The sequence below is a fragment of the Eptatretus burgeri genome, chromosome 12 (assembly GCF_056783735.1).
Source record: "Eptatretus burgeri isolate ZD-2024b chromosome 12, Ebu_testis_v1, whole genome shotgun sequence".
Taxonomy (NCBI): Eukaryota; Metazoa; Chordata; class Myxini; order Myxiniformes; family Myxinidae; genus Eptatretus; species Eptatretus burgeri.
Genome location: NC_140972.1, coordinates 53,058,596 through 53,073,517, shown reverse-complemented (window position 1 = coordinate 53,073,517; position 14,922 = coordinate 53,058,596). Strand labels below are relative to the sequence as shown.

Genomic DNA, 14,922 nt, shown 5'->3' with positions numbered 1-14,922 from the left:
TTCGACTTATGAGTAACTTACAAGTAACATGTGTGGACGTGTGTCAACGATCGCGTAACGTGCCTACAACTTATGGTCAGCGTAGCGGAACTTGTGAGTCATACGCTGGCATACGTCGAAAAATTTCAAGCATGCTAAAATTTGAGGACAACCGCAAAGTACAACGTTTAAAGCCAGCGTACTACGACGTATGGCAGTGTTTTTCAGCGTGCTCTCAATGTTTCCAAAACTTACCCATAACGTATTTGACGTGTGCCAGCTTTTTAGACATTTTTTTTTTTTAAATCGGCATAAGCTGGCTAAAACGTCAAGGTGTGACTGGGCCTTTACCATTGGAACAGCCACATTCACCTCCCATTCAAGCTTCTTGGTCCTCTTCAATCCTGGAAAGAGGGGCTCTTAAAACAGGCGTCCTGATGAGTAAATGAACACGAATTGTTGTTCCAAGGAAATGGATTATTGGCTTTCCAGTGATGCCATTGTTGTTATTGCACGACAGACCGAAGTCTGTCTCTCTCTCTCTCTCTCTCTCTCTCTCTCTCTCTCTCTCTCTCTCTCTCTCTCTCTCTCTCTCTCTCTCTCTCTCTCTCTCTCTCTCTCTCTCTCTCTCTCTCTCTCTCTCTCTCTCTCTCTCTCTCTCTCTCTCTCTCTCTCTCTCTCTCTCTCTCTCTCTCTCTCTCTCTCTCTCACACACACACACACACACACACACACACACACACACACACACACACACACACACACACACACACACTCCAACAGAAGACGAAATAATCTGCAATGATATCCGATTATTTTATCATCAAATGCGGACAACGCATTGTTTCAATAATCCATGAGTAACACCTGTGCCATTTCTGATGAGCATGTTTTAATGAAGTTTTAAATCAATTTTTGGTCTCTCTTCTTTTCTTCTTCTTATTTTTCAAAAAAAAAACAAAAAAGCTATTAATAACAGACCACTCATCCTGAGGGATTCGCCCTTATCAGAGCCACCTGTAAAAGCCTCGAGTCACTCTGTTGCTGGCATCAAAGAAACCTCGAGAGAAACCTCGTCGTGGTAACAGCACGTGAATTGGGGAGAGCTTGCAGCGTTCGGGATAAAAAAAAAACATTTCTATCTTGAGTTCCTCTTGCTTGTAAAAGAACAAAGTAAGTTCCACGAAACGCTGGGATCGAGATGTTTGGAGGTGTCCACACCATCATCCTCATTATCGCATGTATTTACACACAAGGGCATGAGAACGTCGCTCCAGCGAGACGGGATGAGCCGGGCGACAGACTTTCCCAAAGGTGAGTGCGCAAGTTAAAACACCTGATGCCAAGTTCATGCTGGAAGGTGTTTTAGCGACTTATCAACTGTCTTGTGGAAACTTTCGTGTTGTGTCTGGAAATCCAGAAAACCACAAGGAAACGACTTCGAAGAGAGAACGGACGGTGTCTATGGAGGGACGACCAACGAATTCCTGAAACTGGAGACATTTTTCGATTCCAAGGTCTCACCTTCACTCAAGAAACCAAAGGTCGAGATGAAAGGTGAGTTGATCACAAGACGGTGAAAATATCATGGATATGGGGTTTGTACATTCGGGGGTCCGACGGATGCTCAGGTGGATCAGCACTTACCTTTGAGCTGTCCATTCTGGGTTCGATTCCCGACCTGATGACAAAATATCGCATTGGTGCTTCACAGGCTTCACCCAATGTGACGTCACATTGGATAGACGTAAACATATACCTTAAGCCAGGTGTCCAGTCAGGGCCGGATTTAGGCATGGGCAAGCTGGGCAGTTGCCCAGGGGGCTCCACAACCAGGGGGCCTCCACATATTTCCTGAAAAAAAAATTGTAAGGAAAAATGTGTTTGTGAGTGCCTGAATGGTCGTTGGTAGTTAGTGGAAGAGATAGAAGATATTCATCTTATCTCATTCTCTATTTTATAGAGAAGTTCAGATTCTTTGTTCTTGAAAATTATACTTTATGGATGACAGTAAATATGTCTTGTCACCTTTTTAGTTTTCTCAGTTAGGGTGGGCCTCCACTACTGAAGGCTGCCAAGGGGGCACCACATGTCTAAATCTGGCCCTGTGTCCAGTCTGCTGGCATTAGTCCGTGGATGTTCAAGATCCAACGATGTCTTTCTATGAAGAGTGTGCGAGTTATCGCCAACACCGAATAAATTACAAATCGCTTCTAAAACTGCGGGTATCAAATGGTCTTGTCTTGTACGCTATTCCTCGACATCAGGTTCGACTCGTGCTTGCTATTGTTGACATTACATTATTAATTACTTGCTACATCAGGCTGTGGTTTCACAGCCAGGTGTTCCCGTGTCAGGTGTGAATGGTCCTCTTCAGCCACGAAGGGAAACCACAAACAACGAGGTCTTCAGGTTCAACAGAGGAAGTTGGATAGTTCTCCATTGAGCTCCATAGTATGGGTCCGATCGACGATAGTGTTCGATTGAACTGTAAATTTCCGTTCTGATGGGTTTCGGAAATGGCGCTGCATCTCGGAGCATGCTGAAAGCTTGGCTGTCCACTCTTGATCGAGGTTTGAGGTCGTTAAAGATGCCATTACTGTATCTGGCAAAATGGGTAAGCCATTTTGGTCTGGTTCCCTGAATAAATTCCTGTTTGGGTTAAATTGTGTAACTAGCATAAATGCCATTGGGAGGGAATTTTTTCTACTGGATATGGAAAAGGTCTGATGGACCAAACGCCTTTCACTAACAGCACAATAACCTTATAAATTAGTTTATTGCACATCGTCAGATGAGAGGGTATTGCATTTGGGTCCGTTTGTTTGTGACTTGGCGAAAAAACTTTTTGCCAAGTATGTTGGTCTGAATTGTTTGTCTATTTCTGTCTGTTTGTCCGTCTGGTTGTCACACGATTTGGGCCACAGTTTTCAAGCAATCGTTCTGAATTTATTTTTGTATATTTGCCTTAGATCCCTCATACCTTTTAGAACCTTTTATACGCTTTCGACCCATAACACCCTTTAAGACCCTCAAGACCCCTAAAGCCATTTTTGACCCTATAGACCCTGATACACCCTTTGAACCCTTCGACCTCGAAGGTCAAGTGTGGTGTCAGGTCAGGTTAGATCTGTGACCTGCTACAGGTACCATGTAAAAATGTACTAACCTGTTCCATGGTCGGGTTGTCGGCAATGAAACCGTCTCCCCCACCAGGTTTTCTGGTGAGGAGGGTGTTTGGATATGGACACCCAGCAGGATTAAAAACAAAACCTGTCAAAGGGCGGAGGAGCTTCTTGTGAGCCAACGGCCATCCATATCTAGTGCCCAACTGTGTCTGCGGACGTCTTCCTGCAGTTGGGTTACTTTTTTTTATGAGGAGGTTGGTAGCAGGATTTGCACTCCAGCCACCGTAAAACCCTTCATTCCGCAAAACACAAAAACGCAAAAAAATCTGAAAACCCTCTCCGTGGGAGTACCTCCTGTGCAGCTTCCCTTCGCAGGGCAGCTCACCGGATGACGGAATTGGGGCAAAGCCTTCGGGACCCCCAATCTTTGATGATAGGAGGGAAACCACCGGGTAACATCCCTGGGTCAGATTGCGGGAGAGTGTGTCAGAGTGGTGCTGAGGTGTCGTCCACCAGACGGCGGTCTCCTTGGGTTAACCTGAGGCGGTCCCTTCGGGTGGGTGCCTGGAATGTCCTATCCCTAAAAGAGGATGATCACCTGTCTCTGTTATCATCTGAGCTCAAGCGTTTGGACATCGGGATTGCAGCTCTCTCTGAGGTTCGGAGACCGGATTGCGGCGAGATAAAGGTGGGTGGTTACACCTACTATTGGTCTGGTCGCTCTGATGGTTACCATACCCAAGGAGTTGCTGCAGCTGTGTCCAATAAGCTGACTCCAATGATAATTGAGGTAACACCGGCCAACGAGCATATTATGAGATTAAGGATTCATCACTCCTTAGGTGTCATTTCCCTGGTCTCTGTTTATGCTCCGACTGAGGTGAGTGATCTCACCGTGAAGGATGCATTCTACGCCACGCTCGATTCTGTGGTTGATCAGTGCCCCAGACGAGATACACTTCTAGTCTTGGGGGATTTCAATGCATCGACTGGAACTGATAGGGATGATTATGAGACATGTGTTGGTCACCATGGGTCACGAACTATGAACCAGAATAGCATTAAGTTCCTTGACTTTGCAAGAAGTAATGGACTTAGGGTGGCTGGTTCATAGTTTCAGCGCCCACAAGCTCATCACTGGACTTGGTATTCCAACGCTGGTGGTGTGGCAAAGGAGATTGACCAGTTCTCGTTGACGGTCGTTGGAGGATGATCCAGAACAGCAGGGTCGACCGGAGTGCTCAGTTCCTCAATACTGACCACAGGCTTGTTGAAGCAACTCTAAAGCTGCACCTTAAATCCTGTAAAATGGTACCATCCCAGCCAAGGCTGGATGTTGGCAAGCTCAGGGATGAGAGAGTAGCTGAGGAGTTTGTGAACAGGCTGAGTGGACACTTGGGGGGTCTGCGTGCTTTGGGGGGTCCTGAAGAGTTGTGGAGTGCCTTCAAGACCACCGTCCTTGATGTTGCCGGTGGATGTCTTGGAACTCACCGCAGGGCAAAGAAGAATTTTGTCTCTCAAGGGACACTGGATACCATTGACCAGAGTCGCAGGGCCAGGCTGAATGGCAGAGCTGAGCTGTTCAGGGAGCTGAGGCGTAAAACTGTACGTGCACTGAGGGTGGACAAGGAGGCCTATGTGCGAGGAATCTGTGAGGGGGTAGAGCATCACCTGTGGACAGGTGATTCTCGTCCCGCTTACAGGGGAATTCGCGCATTGCGTTCATCCAAGCCCATACCTCGGAGCACTGCAGTTAGAGCAGAGAGTGGTAGGCTCTTTACAGAGGAGTCTGAAGTGAAGGCCCCCTGGGCCGGTTACTTTGAGCGGTTGTACCAGGCTGATCCCCCAGCTGTCGAGTTGGACGTCAAGGGTGTTACAATCCCTGTTGCTGACCCTCGAATCAACTGTGGTCCACCTTCGCTTGTGGAAACACGGACTGCGGTGAACCAGTTGAGACGGGGCAAAGCTCCAGGGATCTGTGGCATCCATGCTGAACTTTTCAAGGCTGGTGGAAATGCTGCACTCGTATCGTTGCATGCAGTTTTGTGCTCTGCCTGGAACACAGGCATCATCCCAACTGACTGGAAGAGGGGCCTTGTTGTTCCTCTCTGGAAAGGGAAGGGTGATCGCCAAGACTGCAACAATTCCTGAGGGGTGACGCTGCTCTCAGTGCCGGGCAAGGTCTTTGCTCGGATAATTCTTGATAGGGTTCGCCACCATCTGCTTGAGCACCAGTATCCAGAGCAGTCAGGCTTTACACTAAAGAGGTCAACGATTGACCGTATCCTTGCACTTCGTGTCCTCACCGAATGCAGACGAGAGTTTCGGCAGGGGCTGCTTGCAGCCTATGTTGATCTCTGTAAAGTGTTCGATTCAGTGAATCGGGATGTCCTCTGGAGGATTCTTGGTTTTCGTGGGGTGTCACCAAAACTGATCGATCTGATGTCTGAACTCTACTCTGGTACTGAGAGTGCTGTGAAGGGTGGTGGTACCATCTCTGACTTATTTCCAGTTGTTACTGGAGTTCCTCAGGGGTGTGTACTGGCCCCCACACTTTTCAGCACTTGTATGGACTGGATTTTAGGGAGGATGTCGGAGAGATCAAGCTGCAGTGCATCGTTTGGGAATGTCATGATCTCGGACCTTGATTTTGCAGATGATGCAGTCATCTTTGCGGAGACTTTAGATATCCTTTTGGGCGCCCTCGAGGTGCTGAATGAGGAGTCTTAGCTGCTGGGATTACGGGTTTCTTGGGTCAAAACTAAGATCCAGGCTTTCGGTGACATCTTGGATGCTGCTGTCCTGTCTGTGTCTGTTTGTGGTGAGGATGTTGAGGTCACAGAGAGATTCACTTACCTTGGCAGTGATATTCATGTCTCTGCTGGCTGTGAGTCAGAGGTCAACAGATGTCTGGGTCGGGCCTGGGGAGTCCTGGATTCACTGAATCATGGGGTGTGGCGCTGCCAGTACCTGTGCGGGAGGACGAAAGTCTGTCTTCAGGTCCTTGGTACTTCCAGTCTTGCTTTATGGATGCGAGACTTGGACTCTGACCAAGGATCTGAGACGGAGACTTAATTCCTTTGGTACCAGGTCTCTTCGGAGAATCCTTGGCTATCGCTGGTCGGAATTTGTGTCCAACGAGCGGTTGCTGAGAGAGACTCGGATGAGATATGTTACCTGCATAGTCCGTGAGCGTCAGTTACGGCTGTATGGACATGTGGCTCGTTTTCCTGATGCTGATCCTGCTCATCAGATTCTCTCAGCAAGGGAGTCTCATGAGTGGAGGAGGCCAGTGGGCCGACCACTTTCCTCGTGGTTGCAGCAGGTTGACCATCATCTCAAGGAGATGGGGATGGGCCTGGCATCTGCCTGGGGGATGGCCAGACGGAGGCCCCTGGAGTACCGGCGGACAGTGGACGCAGTGACGCGCTGTTCTGGCACATGCTCCCATACCTGACCTGACCTCTAAGACCCTTAGACCCTCTATATCCTTTTGACCTTCACACATTTTAATGCCCCATAGACCCCTCTAATCTTTAGACCCTTTTTCGACCCTTCAGTCTACCTCAGATAATTCCGACCCTTTAGACCTTTTCAGACCTTTACAAATTTACAAGACCATTTCGACCTTCCATTTGCAATCAACAATCTTTCATTTAATACATCCTTCCATTTTTTTGCCACACAAAATACACCACACAAAACAAGGCCTGGCGAGGTCTGCAATCTCTGATTGCTCTTTCTTGTTTATGTTGTTGTGGGAACGCTTTGTGGAGGGTAAATTTGAATAACATAGCGATAGTTAATTCACATAATGCATGTATTTGAATCAGTGGTGGTGTTAGTCATTTTGGGGGCCCACGCAAAGCGCAATAATGGCCCAGTGCCCCCCCCCCCCCATGAGCCCTGTCAATGTGTCATTGCACTAAAACATGCAATTTGGTGTCCTCTGTCTGATTTCGATGTATTCGGTTGTGACTTATGCAATCTCAACAAACTAAACTTGCCAAGGGGGTGACGGGTCATATTGATGCAGAGCCGGGTATTGGTTGCGAGCATGACCGCTAGGCGGGGCAGTAGGGTCGACTCTACCGAACACCCGGAATCTAGATCGTACCTTTCGGAAAACTCCGAGGGTACAGGTCCCTTACCGGACTGTGAATCATCAATAATTCCACCACGTGGTACAGGGTTATTTGCCAATCTTCATAATACCTAGAGATCCACGTGGCGAGTTACCAAGTATTCACACCCTCGACGGCCCTCGTACGAGTCGAGCCGTTAGCGTGCCCGACCCATGTGCAACCCGAGCGGATGGCTGCTGAAGTCCCGTCGGTCCAAATGTACATTTACAGCGGCAACAGCCTTGGTAATTCACCAACACGTGCCATGCTAAGCCAATGGAAGAAACACAGAACGAGTGATACATTTAACAAATGTATTTATTTATAATGGGGGAAAGGGGGTAGCACGCAAGAAGCAGAGTTATCAGACTATAGAGATGCAAGTATGTACAGCAAAGAGCACTTAAACAATTCTTACTTACAGACGGGCCCACCGACAGACACACACACACACACACACACACACACACACACACACACACACACACACACACACACACAGATACCCAGAAGGACATGGACCTGTCCACCTCGTGTGGTTCGGCTGACATGGGCGAACCAGACCAGCATCGAGATGCGATGATAGAATCCAGAGCTCCCTTCAGCGCTCGTCCCGGCAACCAAAAATTCTCCTCTGTATCCCAAGCTGTCCAGAAGGCAGGAGGTTTCTCTGCCACTTCTCCAAGTCTTTGAGTTGAATGTCAAAGCGAGGGCTGATAACTCTACATTTGTTCAACCTGCCCGTTAGATTGACCACAACCTTGCCTGCTCGATGGTCATCAACTATCTCAAAAACTCTTTTGTTCACCGACAAAGAGACGGCACGCAACCGACTTGCAGTTCTTGTGGAGGAAGGATCTCTTCTGATCCGATCGTGCTGCAACCTTATTCACCCCTGTCCAGGGGGGGGGGACTCTTCCCTCCCCGCTTTCCCTCACTGGACGGTTTTGGCGCGTAAAATGCGCTCGTCGCCCTGTCATTGGCCAAAACGGGCGGCAAGACCGTCGATTGGCCTGGGCCGTGGTGAGGTCATGCAGACTGTCTTTCTCACCGTCGTGGGGTCTGATTGGTTAAGCGGTGGCCACCTCACTCGTAGCACGCTGATTGGTCAAGGGCCGCCGCGAGGCTCCTCCTTGAACTCCGCCCACCATGGTGTCGGCCAGAGCGAGGTGAAGGTGAGGGCGATGCTGGCGTTGTTGTGGTTAATGTTGGTGGTGTAAAAATAAAAGAAAACCCTGACTATCAAAATAACTTCGCAGCGCATGTACATTCCATTACCCATTAAACAAGGGATGGGGAGCTATCCACATTTATCCACATTTACTTATCAAAATAACTGAGCTCTGCTCATATAGGATCTGTATGTTGAGTGCTCATGGCTTCCAGATTCGTAACAATATGACAACGGTTGTAGGGACTTCATTTGCCTCCTTCACCAGGAGTTCCGAAGGTGGGCAACACAAATTATCTTTGCAAATGTGTACCATGTAGCGCTGCTCCTGGTGGTAGTGGGAGACGGTATCACGAGTGACGCTTCAAAACCCTCAATTGTATCACGAGTAAGAGGACTGTTGTTTTAGACTCCCTTAGCCAATGTTGCTTTGGACTCGATTGCAAACAATCCCTTGGAATTCCCATTTTATTACCTTTTCCACATTGGAAAGGTGTGTGTGTGTGTGTGTGTGTGTGTGTGTGTGTGTGTGTGTGTGTGTGTGTGTGTGTGTGTGTGTGTGTGTGTGTGTGTGTGTGTGTGTGTGTGTGTGTGTGTGTGTGTGTGTGTGTGTGTGTGTGTGTGTGTGTGTGTGTGTGTGTGTGTGTGTGTGTGTGTGTGTGTGTGTGTGTGTGTGTGTGTGTGTGTGTGTGTGTGTGTGTGGTTGTTGTTCGTATTTCGGTTGCTCCCGTGAGGGGTCGCCACAGCGGATCATCCGTTATGATTTACGCCGGATGCCCTTCCTGACGCAACCCTGGTCGCCTCTTACGACACAGGGATAAGCATTGGGTTTCGCCATGATTCCGGGCTGCTCTGCATCCTCTCATAGCGCGGCCCAGCGCAGAGCGCCCGTCCTCAAGTGATCCTCCAACCCAAGCCTCCGAGTAGCCGGATTACAGGCGCACGCCACTACGCCTGGTATATATATATATATATATATATATATATATATATATATATATATATATATATATATATATATATATATATATATATATATATATATATATATATATATATATATATATATATATATATATATATGTATATATATTTATATATATCTACAGTAGCAGCTTGAGCATCGTTCCAGCTTATCGTGGCATTTTTCCAAGGCCACTTCAAATGTCAAAATAATAATCCTTACTATAATTCACAGAGCAGTGTTTGTGTGTTTTTTGTGGGTTTGTTTGTTGGGCTACTCCTCCTACAGTTCTGGGCAAATTACATCCAGACTTGCTACAGAGATCAGCATGACCCCAATTAATGTATAGGGGTGTTTTTATCTTTGCCGCTGGTCTTGGGGGGACTGATATGTTTTGTCGGCAAAGTAAGATCTCACCCTCAACCCTCGGGAGCCCCTTCTTGAAAGATTGTGAACCACGATCAGTCATGTGGGGGCCCTCATTATCTCGAGTCCTAAGCAATTGCATGGGCTGAATGCCCGAACGCTACCTCTGTTTAGAATAAGCATGAGCTAATGTAATTGTGATGTCGGATATGCATCATTTTATGTATCGAAAGGAGGTGTCTTCCTTTCCTCCATGTGTGTGTCTAAAACTGCAATCCATTGACACCCTTTTTGATGTTCTTTCCTTTTAATGTCATGTATATATATATATATATATATATATATATATATATATATATATATATATATATATATATATATATATATATATATATATATATATATATATATATATATATATATATATATATATATATATATATATATATATATATATATATATATATATATATATATATATATATATATCTATATCTATCTATCTATCTATATATATATATATATATATATATATATATATCCCTTAAAATATTGTGGCAGGCTATCAGGTGTAAAGTTCAGGCGGGAATGCCGCCATTATGGAAAAAGAGTGCCACACCATCTGGGTGATAGGTTCGGAAGGTTTGCTCCACCCATGGACTGAGCCATTGACCAATAACAGCCGAGAGGAGAGGGGTTAGTGGCGTCACTGATGCAGATGGGGACAGAAGCTATAAAAGGGGTGGTACAGACAGTGGCTAGTGGAGAAGCCTGGAGACCCCACAGAAGAAGCTGCATGCAGACAGCAGGGGGCTTTGCTCCACAGAGTGAGAATTTCTTACCACAGCCTATATCCACGCCCCTGATGCAAGCCATGCCCACTTTCGCCTTGAGCCAGTTTCGGTCCACAGCAGGAGCAGCTCCTGTCAGGCCATGTCTCCACCTGGCCAAAACTGCTTCCTGCTGAGATGCAGTCTGTGGTATTTCTGTCCTGTGATTCTCTTGTCTATCTACTGAGGTGTGTCTGAGGCATTAAGGCTTAAATACATAAGGATCTCTTTTTCAGTTGACTCATTGGCGCGTATTGGGTAGTGGAGATTAATTAATTGCATTGCTTCTCCTTTTTGTATTCCGTCCTGTGTTCTTTCAATACACATTATAAAATATACCTGGTCTCTGCGTGAACTTGAAGCATTCTGATTATCTATTAAATGAGTTACACACATCCTTTAAATGATACATTGGGTTCGTGCGATTACACCCAGTAAATGGTTGTGCCTGCTTCCAGCGATTTGGCTTGGATTGCTAATTAGTCTAATCAGATGTATGGTACCGATTAGCATGCCGCTTGATTAGTTCAGGCGTTCCACTGAAGCAAGGTATCATGGCAAAAGGCCCGTAATCAGGCTTGAAGCACCAATATCAGTTGGTCGGCGTGACGCATTGACACGATTCGTCAGTATTCGGACCAGGCAACTGGGACGAACCCGATGGCTGCAATAATTTCAACACTGCAGATAAGCATATGGAAGAGACCAATTTCTCCAAAGAAATGTAAGTTTTTCCTTAATAGAATACTCCCAGTTTTGAAGTCTCTTAACCTGGTAAATATTTATAGCAAAGAGTAACCCGGTTGCTGTCCCCTTTATTTCTGACGAGCTTGTCCTCCCTTGAGACTGGAGTCTTTGGGAGTGGAGGATTTCCAGATGCAGGCATCTTCAGCACAAAGGTTTGGGCTTGGAGCTCATCGTGGGAGACTGAATATTCAGGTAACTTGGAGCAAGACCCTTTTAACAACCTCTCTACATTCTGACAACTTATAATAGATCCTTCCAACAACCTCGCTACTCCTAAATTTGTGCAACGAATCATCAAATCCTCTTTTTCAACCCTTCATCATTACTACAGGCTGGCATTCTTGAAGAGGATGAGTTTGCTGGTGCTTGGTGTGCTGCACACCGAGATCGCTCGCAGTGGTTACAAGTGGACACTCAACGTCTCACTCTCTTCACGGGGATCATCACTCAAGGACGCAATTCCTTGTGGTCGTGAGTGCAATACATAGCCTAAACAAGTTCTAAAGTATTTCCTCGTGTTTCCTTCCTCCATATCTTGGACAGCGGAAGAATTTCATTTTCGTTCTCCTCATTCAGGGTACATACTTGTGTTTTAGAACAGATTGGGTCACTCAGTATATGGTTTCCTTCAGTAATGACACCCAGTCTTGGATCAACTACCGGAATGAAACTGATGATGTGGTGAGTATTATGTCATAATATGTAGACGTGCTGTGACGGGTATTACATTCATATTTTTTATATATAACAATAACCGTTCCTTTCATGCCGTCAGGTACATGGGGCTGCTGAGTGCAATCCTGGATGCATCACAATCATGGGGGAAATAGTCTAAAATGTCATCTTCCTGGGTCTAATATTGAAATGAGTGAGAAATGTTGAAAAATTAATAGACGGTTAGCATTTTGGAGAACAGCAACATCAAGATGGACAAATATCTGGAAAGCCAAAGATGTGACAAAACAAACCTAGAAGAAGCTGGTGAATGCTCTGGTATATCCAGTTGTAATGTATGGATGTGAGTCATGGACAGTGAAGAAGAAAGAAAGGAATAATATTGACAGTTTTGAAATGCGGTGTAAGAGACGAATGTTAGAAATTCCATGAACTGCAAGAATACATCGGTGTTTGAAGAAATTAGACCACCACGTACATTGGAAGCACTGCTGCTAAAACATAAACTGTCATGCTTTGGATAATTCATGCATGCAGAAAACAAGTCTGGAGAAGACAACCATGCTGGGTGTGGTTGAGGGAAGAAGAGGAAGAGGCAGACCTTTTTATTTATTTATTTATTTATTTGTATGCAGCATGTGGCTGCTTGGCTGAATCATTTTCTGGGGGCACAACTGTGCCACTGTAGCAATGCCCCCATTACCAGCTAGCTGGTACTCATTTTGCCAACCTCTGAAGAATGACAGGCTGAGTCAACACACAGTACAACTGGAGTTTGAACTCGAGATCCTAGGATCTTAAGCCAGCCACCCAAAGCATCACACCAACATCAGGCTAGACGTTGTATGTGCTGGTTGAATGGGATAAAGGCTGCAAACAAGCTGTCTCTGCCAGTACTTCAGAAAGCAGTGCAGGATAGGCATGTTTGGAGAAATCTGATCATGTATGTCACCAGAAGTCAGACACGACTTGGATAATTCGATATATATATATATATATATATATATATATATATATATATATATATATATATATATATATTTACTTCTGGTAACTGTGCAGACCAGTGACTCTTAGCCTGTACACGTCCATGTGTGAGCACATCCAATTTTTTACCAAACTTCCCTCAATGGAGTAATAATCAATGCATGTGACTGTTAGGAATGGGTTATGCATTGAATAGAGGTCACAATTGGGTTGTAAGGGTGTAGGGGACAATACCGCATGTCACACTTGAAGCCATAGCTGGGAGAAATCACATACCGGTATGAGACCAAAGGTATTCATCACAAGCAATCCATGTACAATCCATGTACAATCCACATATGGAATATGATGGTTAGAAAAATCGGACAGGCAATGCGATACATCATTCATTCATATGTGAGGACTCATTTTAGCACCTTCATTCGCGAAAGATCATTGCCGCCTAGCATGGCAAGATGGCTCGGATCCGTTCGTATGTGGTGGATGCAATAAGCATTGAATGCCTCACAGATGTCGGGTTTCCTCCACATTTCTTTCAGTTTAGTGTTAAACAACAGCTGTTTAAAAAGGTAATCTTACATTGGATAGGATTGAGTGAATAGCTTTTGGTTGTAATAGTTTTGACTTCTGGTATATGTGCCCCACAAAACACCACAATAATATATATATATATATATATATATATATATATATATATATATATATATATATATATATATATATATATATAAATACCTTAACAAGGAGCTTGTCTAAAGGCCCAGTCACACCTTGACGTTTTAGCCAGGAATGGGAACGTATAAAAATGTATGTAAAACGTTGGCGAACGCTGAAGTTTTGAGTTTTTTTTTTAAGTTTTGGTCGTATTCATAAGGTGTTGGTCGTATGCATAACGTATTAGTAACGGGCACAGAACGTTTCGTTGTGTTAAAGATAACTTATTCCAACGAATGCTTAGCCTGTTGTCGGCGTTCACAACCTATGCCCAACGATAGTTTAACTTAGTCATAGTGCGTTGCACGTATCGCCGACGAACTCGTGGCGTTCTCTGTTAAAAACCTGCCGCACACAGATTTAAATCATAACCGCTTGAAAATTGGAACTGTCAACATCGCAGTCACACCTTGACGATTTAGCCAGCGTATGCCGACCTATGAAAAATGTGTCTAAAATGCTGGGACACGTCGAATACGGTGTGGGTAAGTTGTGTATACGTTAGGAGCACGATGAAAAACAATGAAGTACGCTGGCATATTACGTGGTACGTCTAGTACGTCGTGAAATTTAAAGCATGCTGAAAATTTTACGACGTACTCGACGTATGGCTCACAAGTTCCGCATACGCTGGCATAAGTTCTCGGCACGCTCCGCAATCATTTACCCACGTCGGCCACACGTTACTTGTAAGTTACTCATAAATCGAAACACGTCGAGGTAATGTTTAGCATACCCGAAACTTAATTTTTAACCTACGAGTAACGTGCTTTGAGACTATTAGTAGCGTGCTTTCAACCTATGAGTAGCGTGCTTTGAACCTATGTGTAACGTGTCTCAAATGCACATTGGCATATGTAGACGTATTTGATTGACGTCTTCCGGACGGCCACAGAACTTACTGAACGTGTTTCTAACTTACAGCTACCGTATAATGGCGTATTGGCAGCGTTTAGGGGAATTGGTATATACAAATGGGCTTCACAAGAGGAACCCGTCAGTGTTCCAGACTCCATGTTGAGTAGATGTCAATGTCAGTAGCAGTTGCAGTAGCAGTAGTAGGAGTAGTAGTAGTAGTAGTAGTAGTAGTAGTAGTAGTAGTAGTAGTTCGAGAGAATTTAGTCATGTCGATGTTATTAGTAGTAGTAGTAGTTCGAGAGAATTTAGTGATGTTGATGTTAGTAGTAGTAGTAGTAGTAGTTCGAGAGAATTTAGTGATGTCGATGTTGGTAGTAGT

The 14,922-nt window shown here is 45.2% G+C and overlaps 1 protein-coding gene across 1 annotated transcript in view; it reads left to right on the top strand.

The window, feature by feature from the left end:
* Positions 1–1,180: 1,180 nt before the first annotated feature.
* The window catches only part of LOC147015635 (inactive carboxypeptidase-like protein X2), a 113,593-nt gene continuing 99,851 nt past the window's right edge, over positions 1,181–14,922 (top strand). The window contains exons 1-6 of the mRNA XM_085849114.1: positions 1,181–1,293; positions 1,400–1,536; positions 2,952–3,080; positions 11,392–11,501; positions 11,641–11,780; positions 11,906–11,990. Of these exons, the coding sequence (XP_085705240.1) occupies positions 1,181–1,293; positions 1,400–1,536; positions 2,952–3,080; positions 11,392–11,501; positions 11,641–11,780; positions 11,906–11,990 (714 nt within the window). The remainder of the gene's footprint in view (positions 1,294–1,399; positions 1,537–2,951; positions 3,081–11,391; positions 11,502–11,640; positions 11,781–11,905; positions 11,991–14,922) is intronic.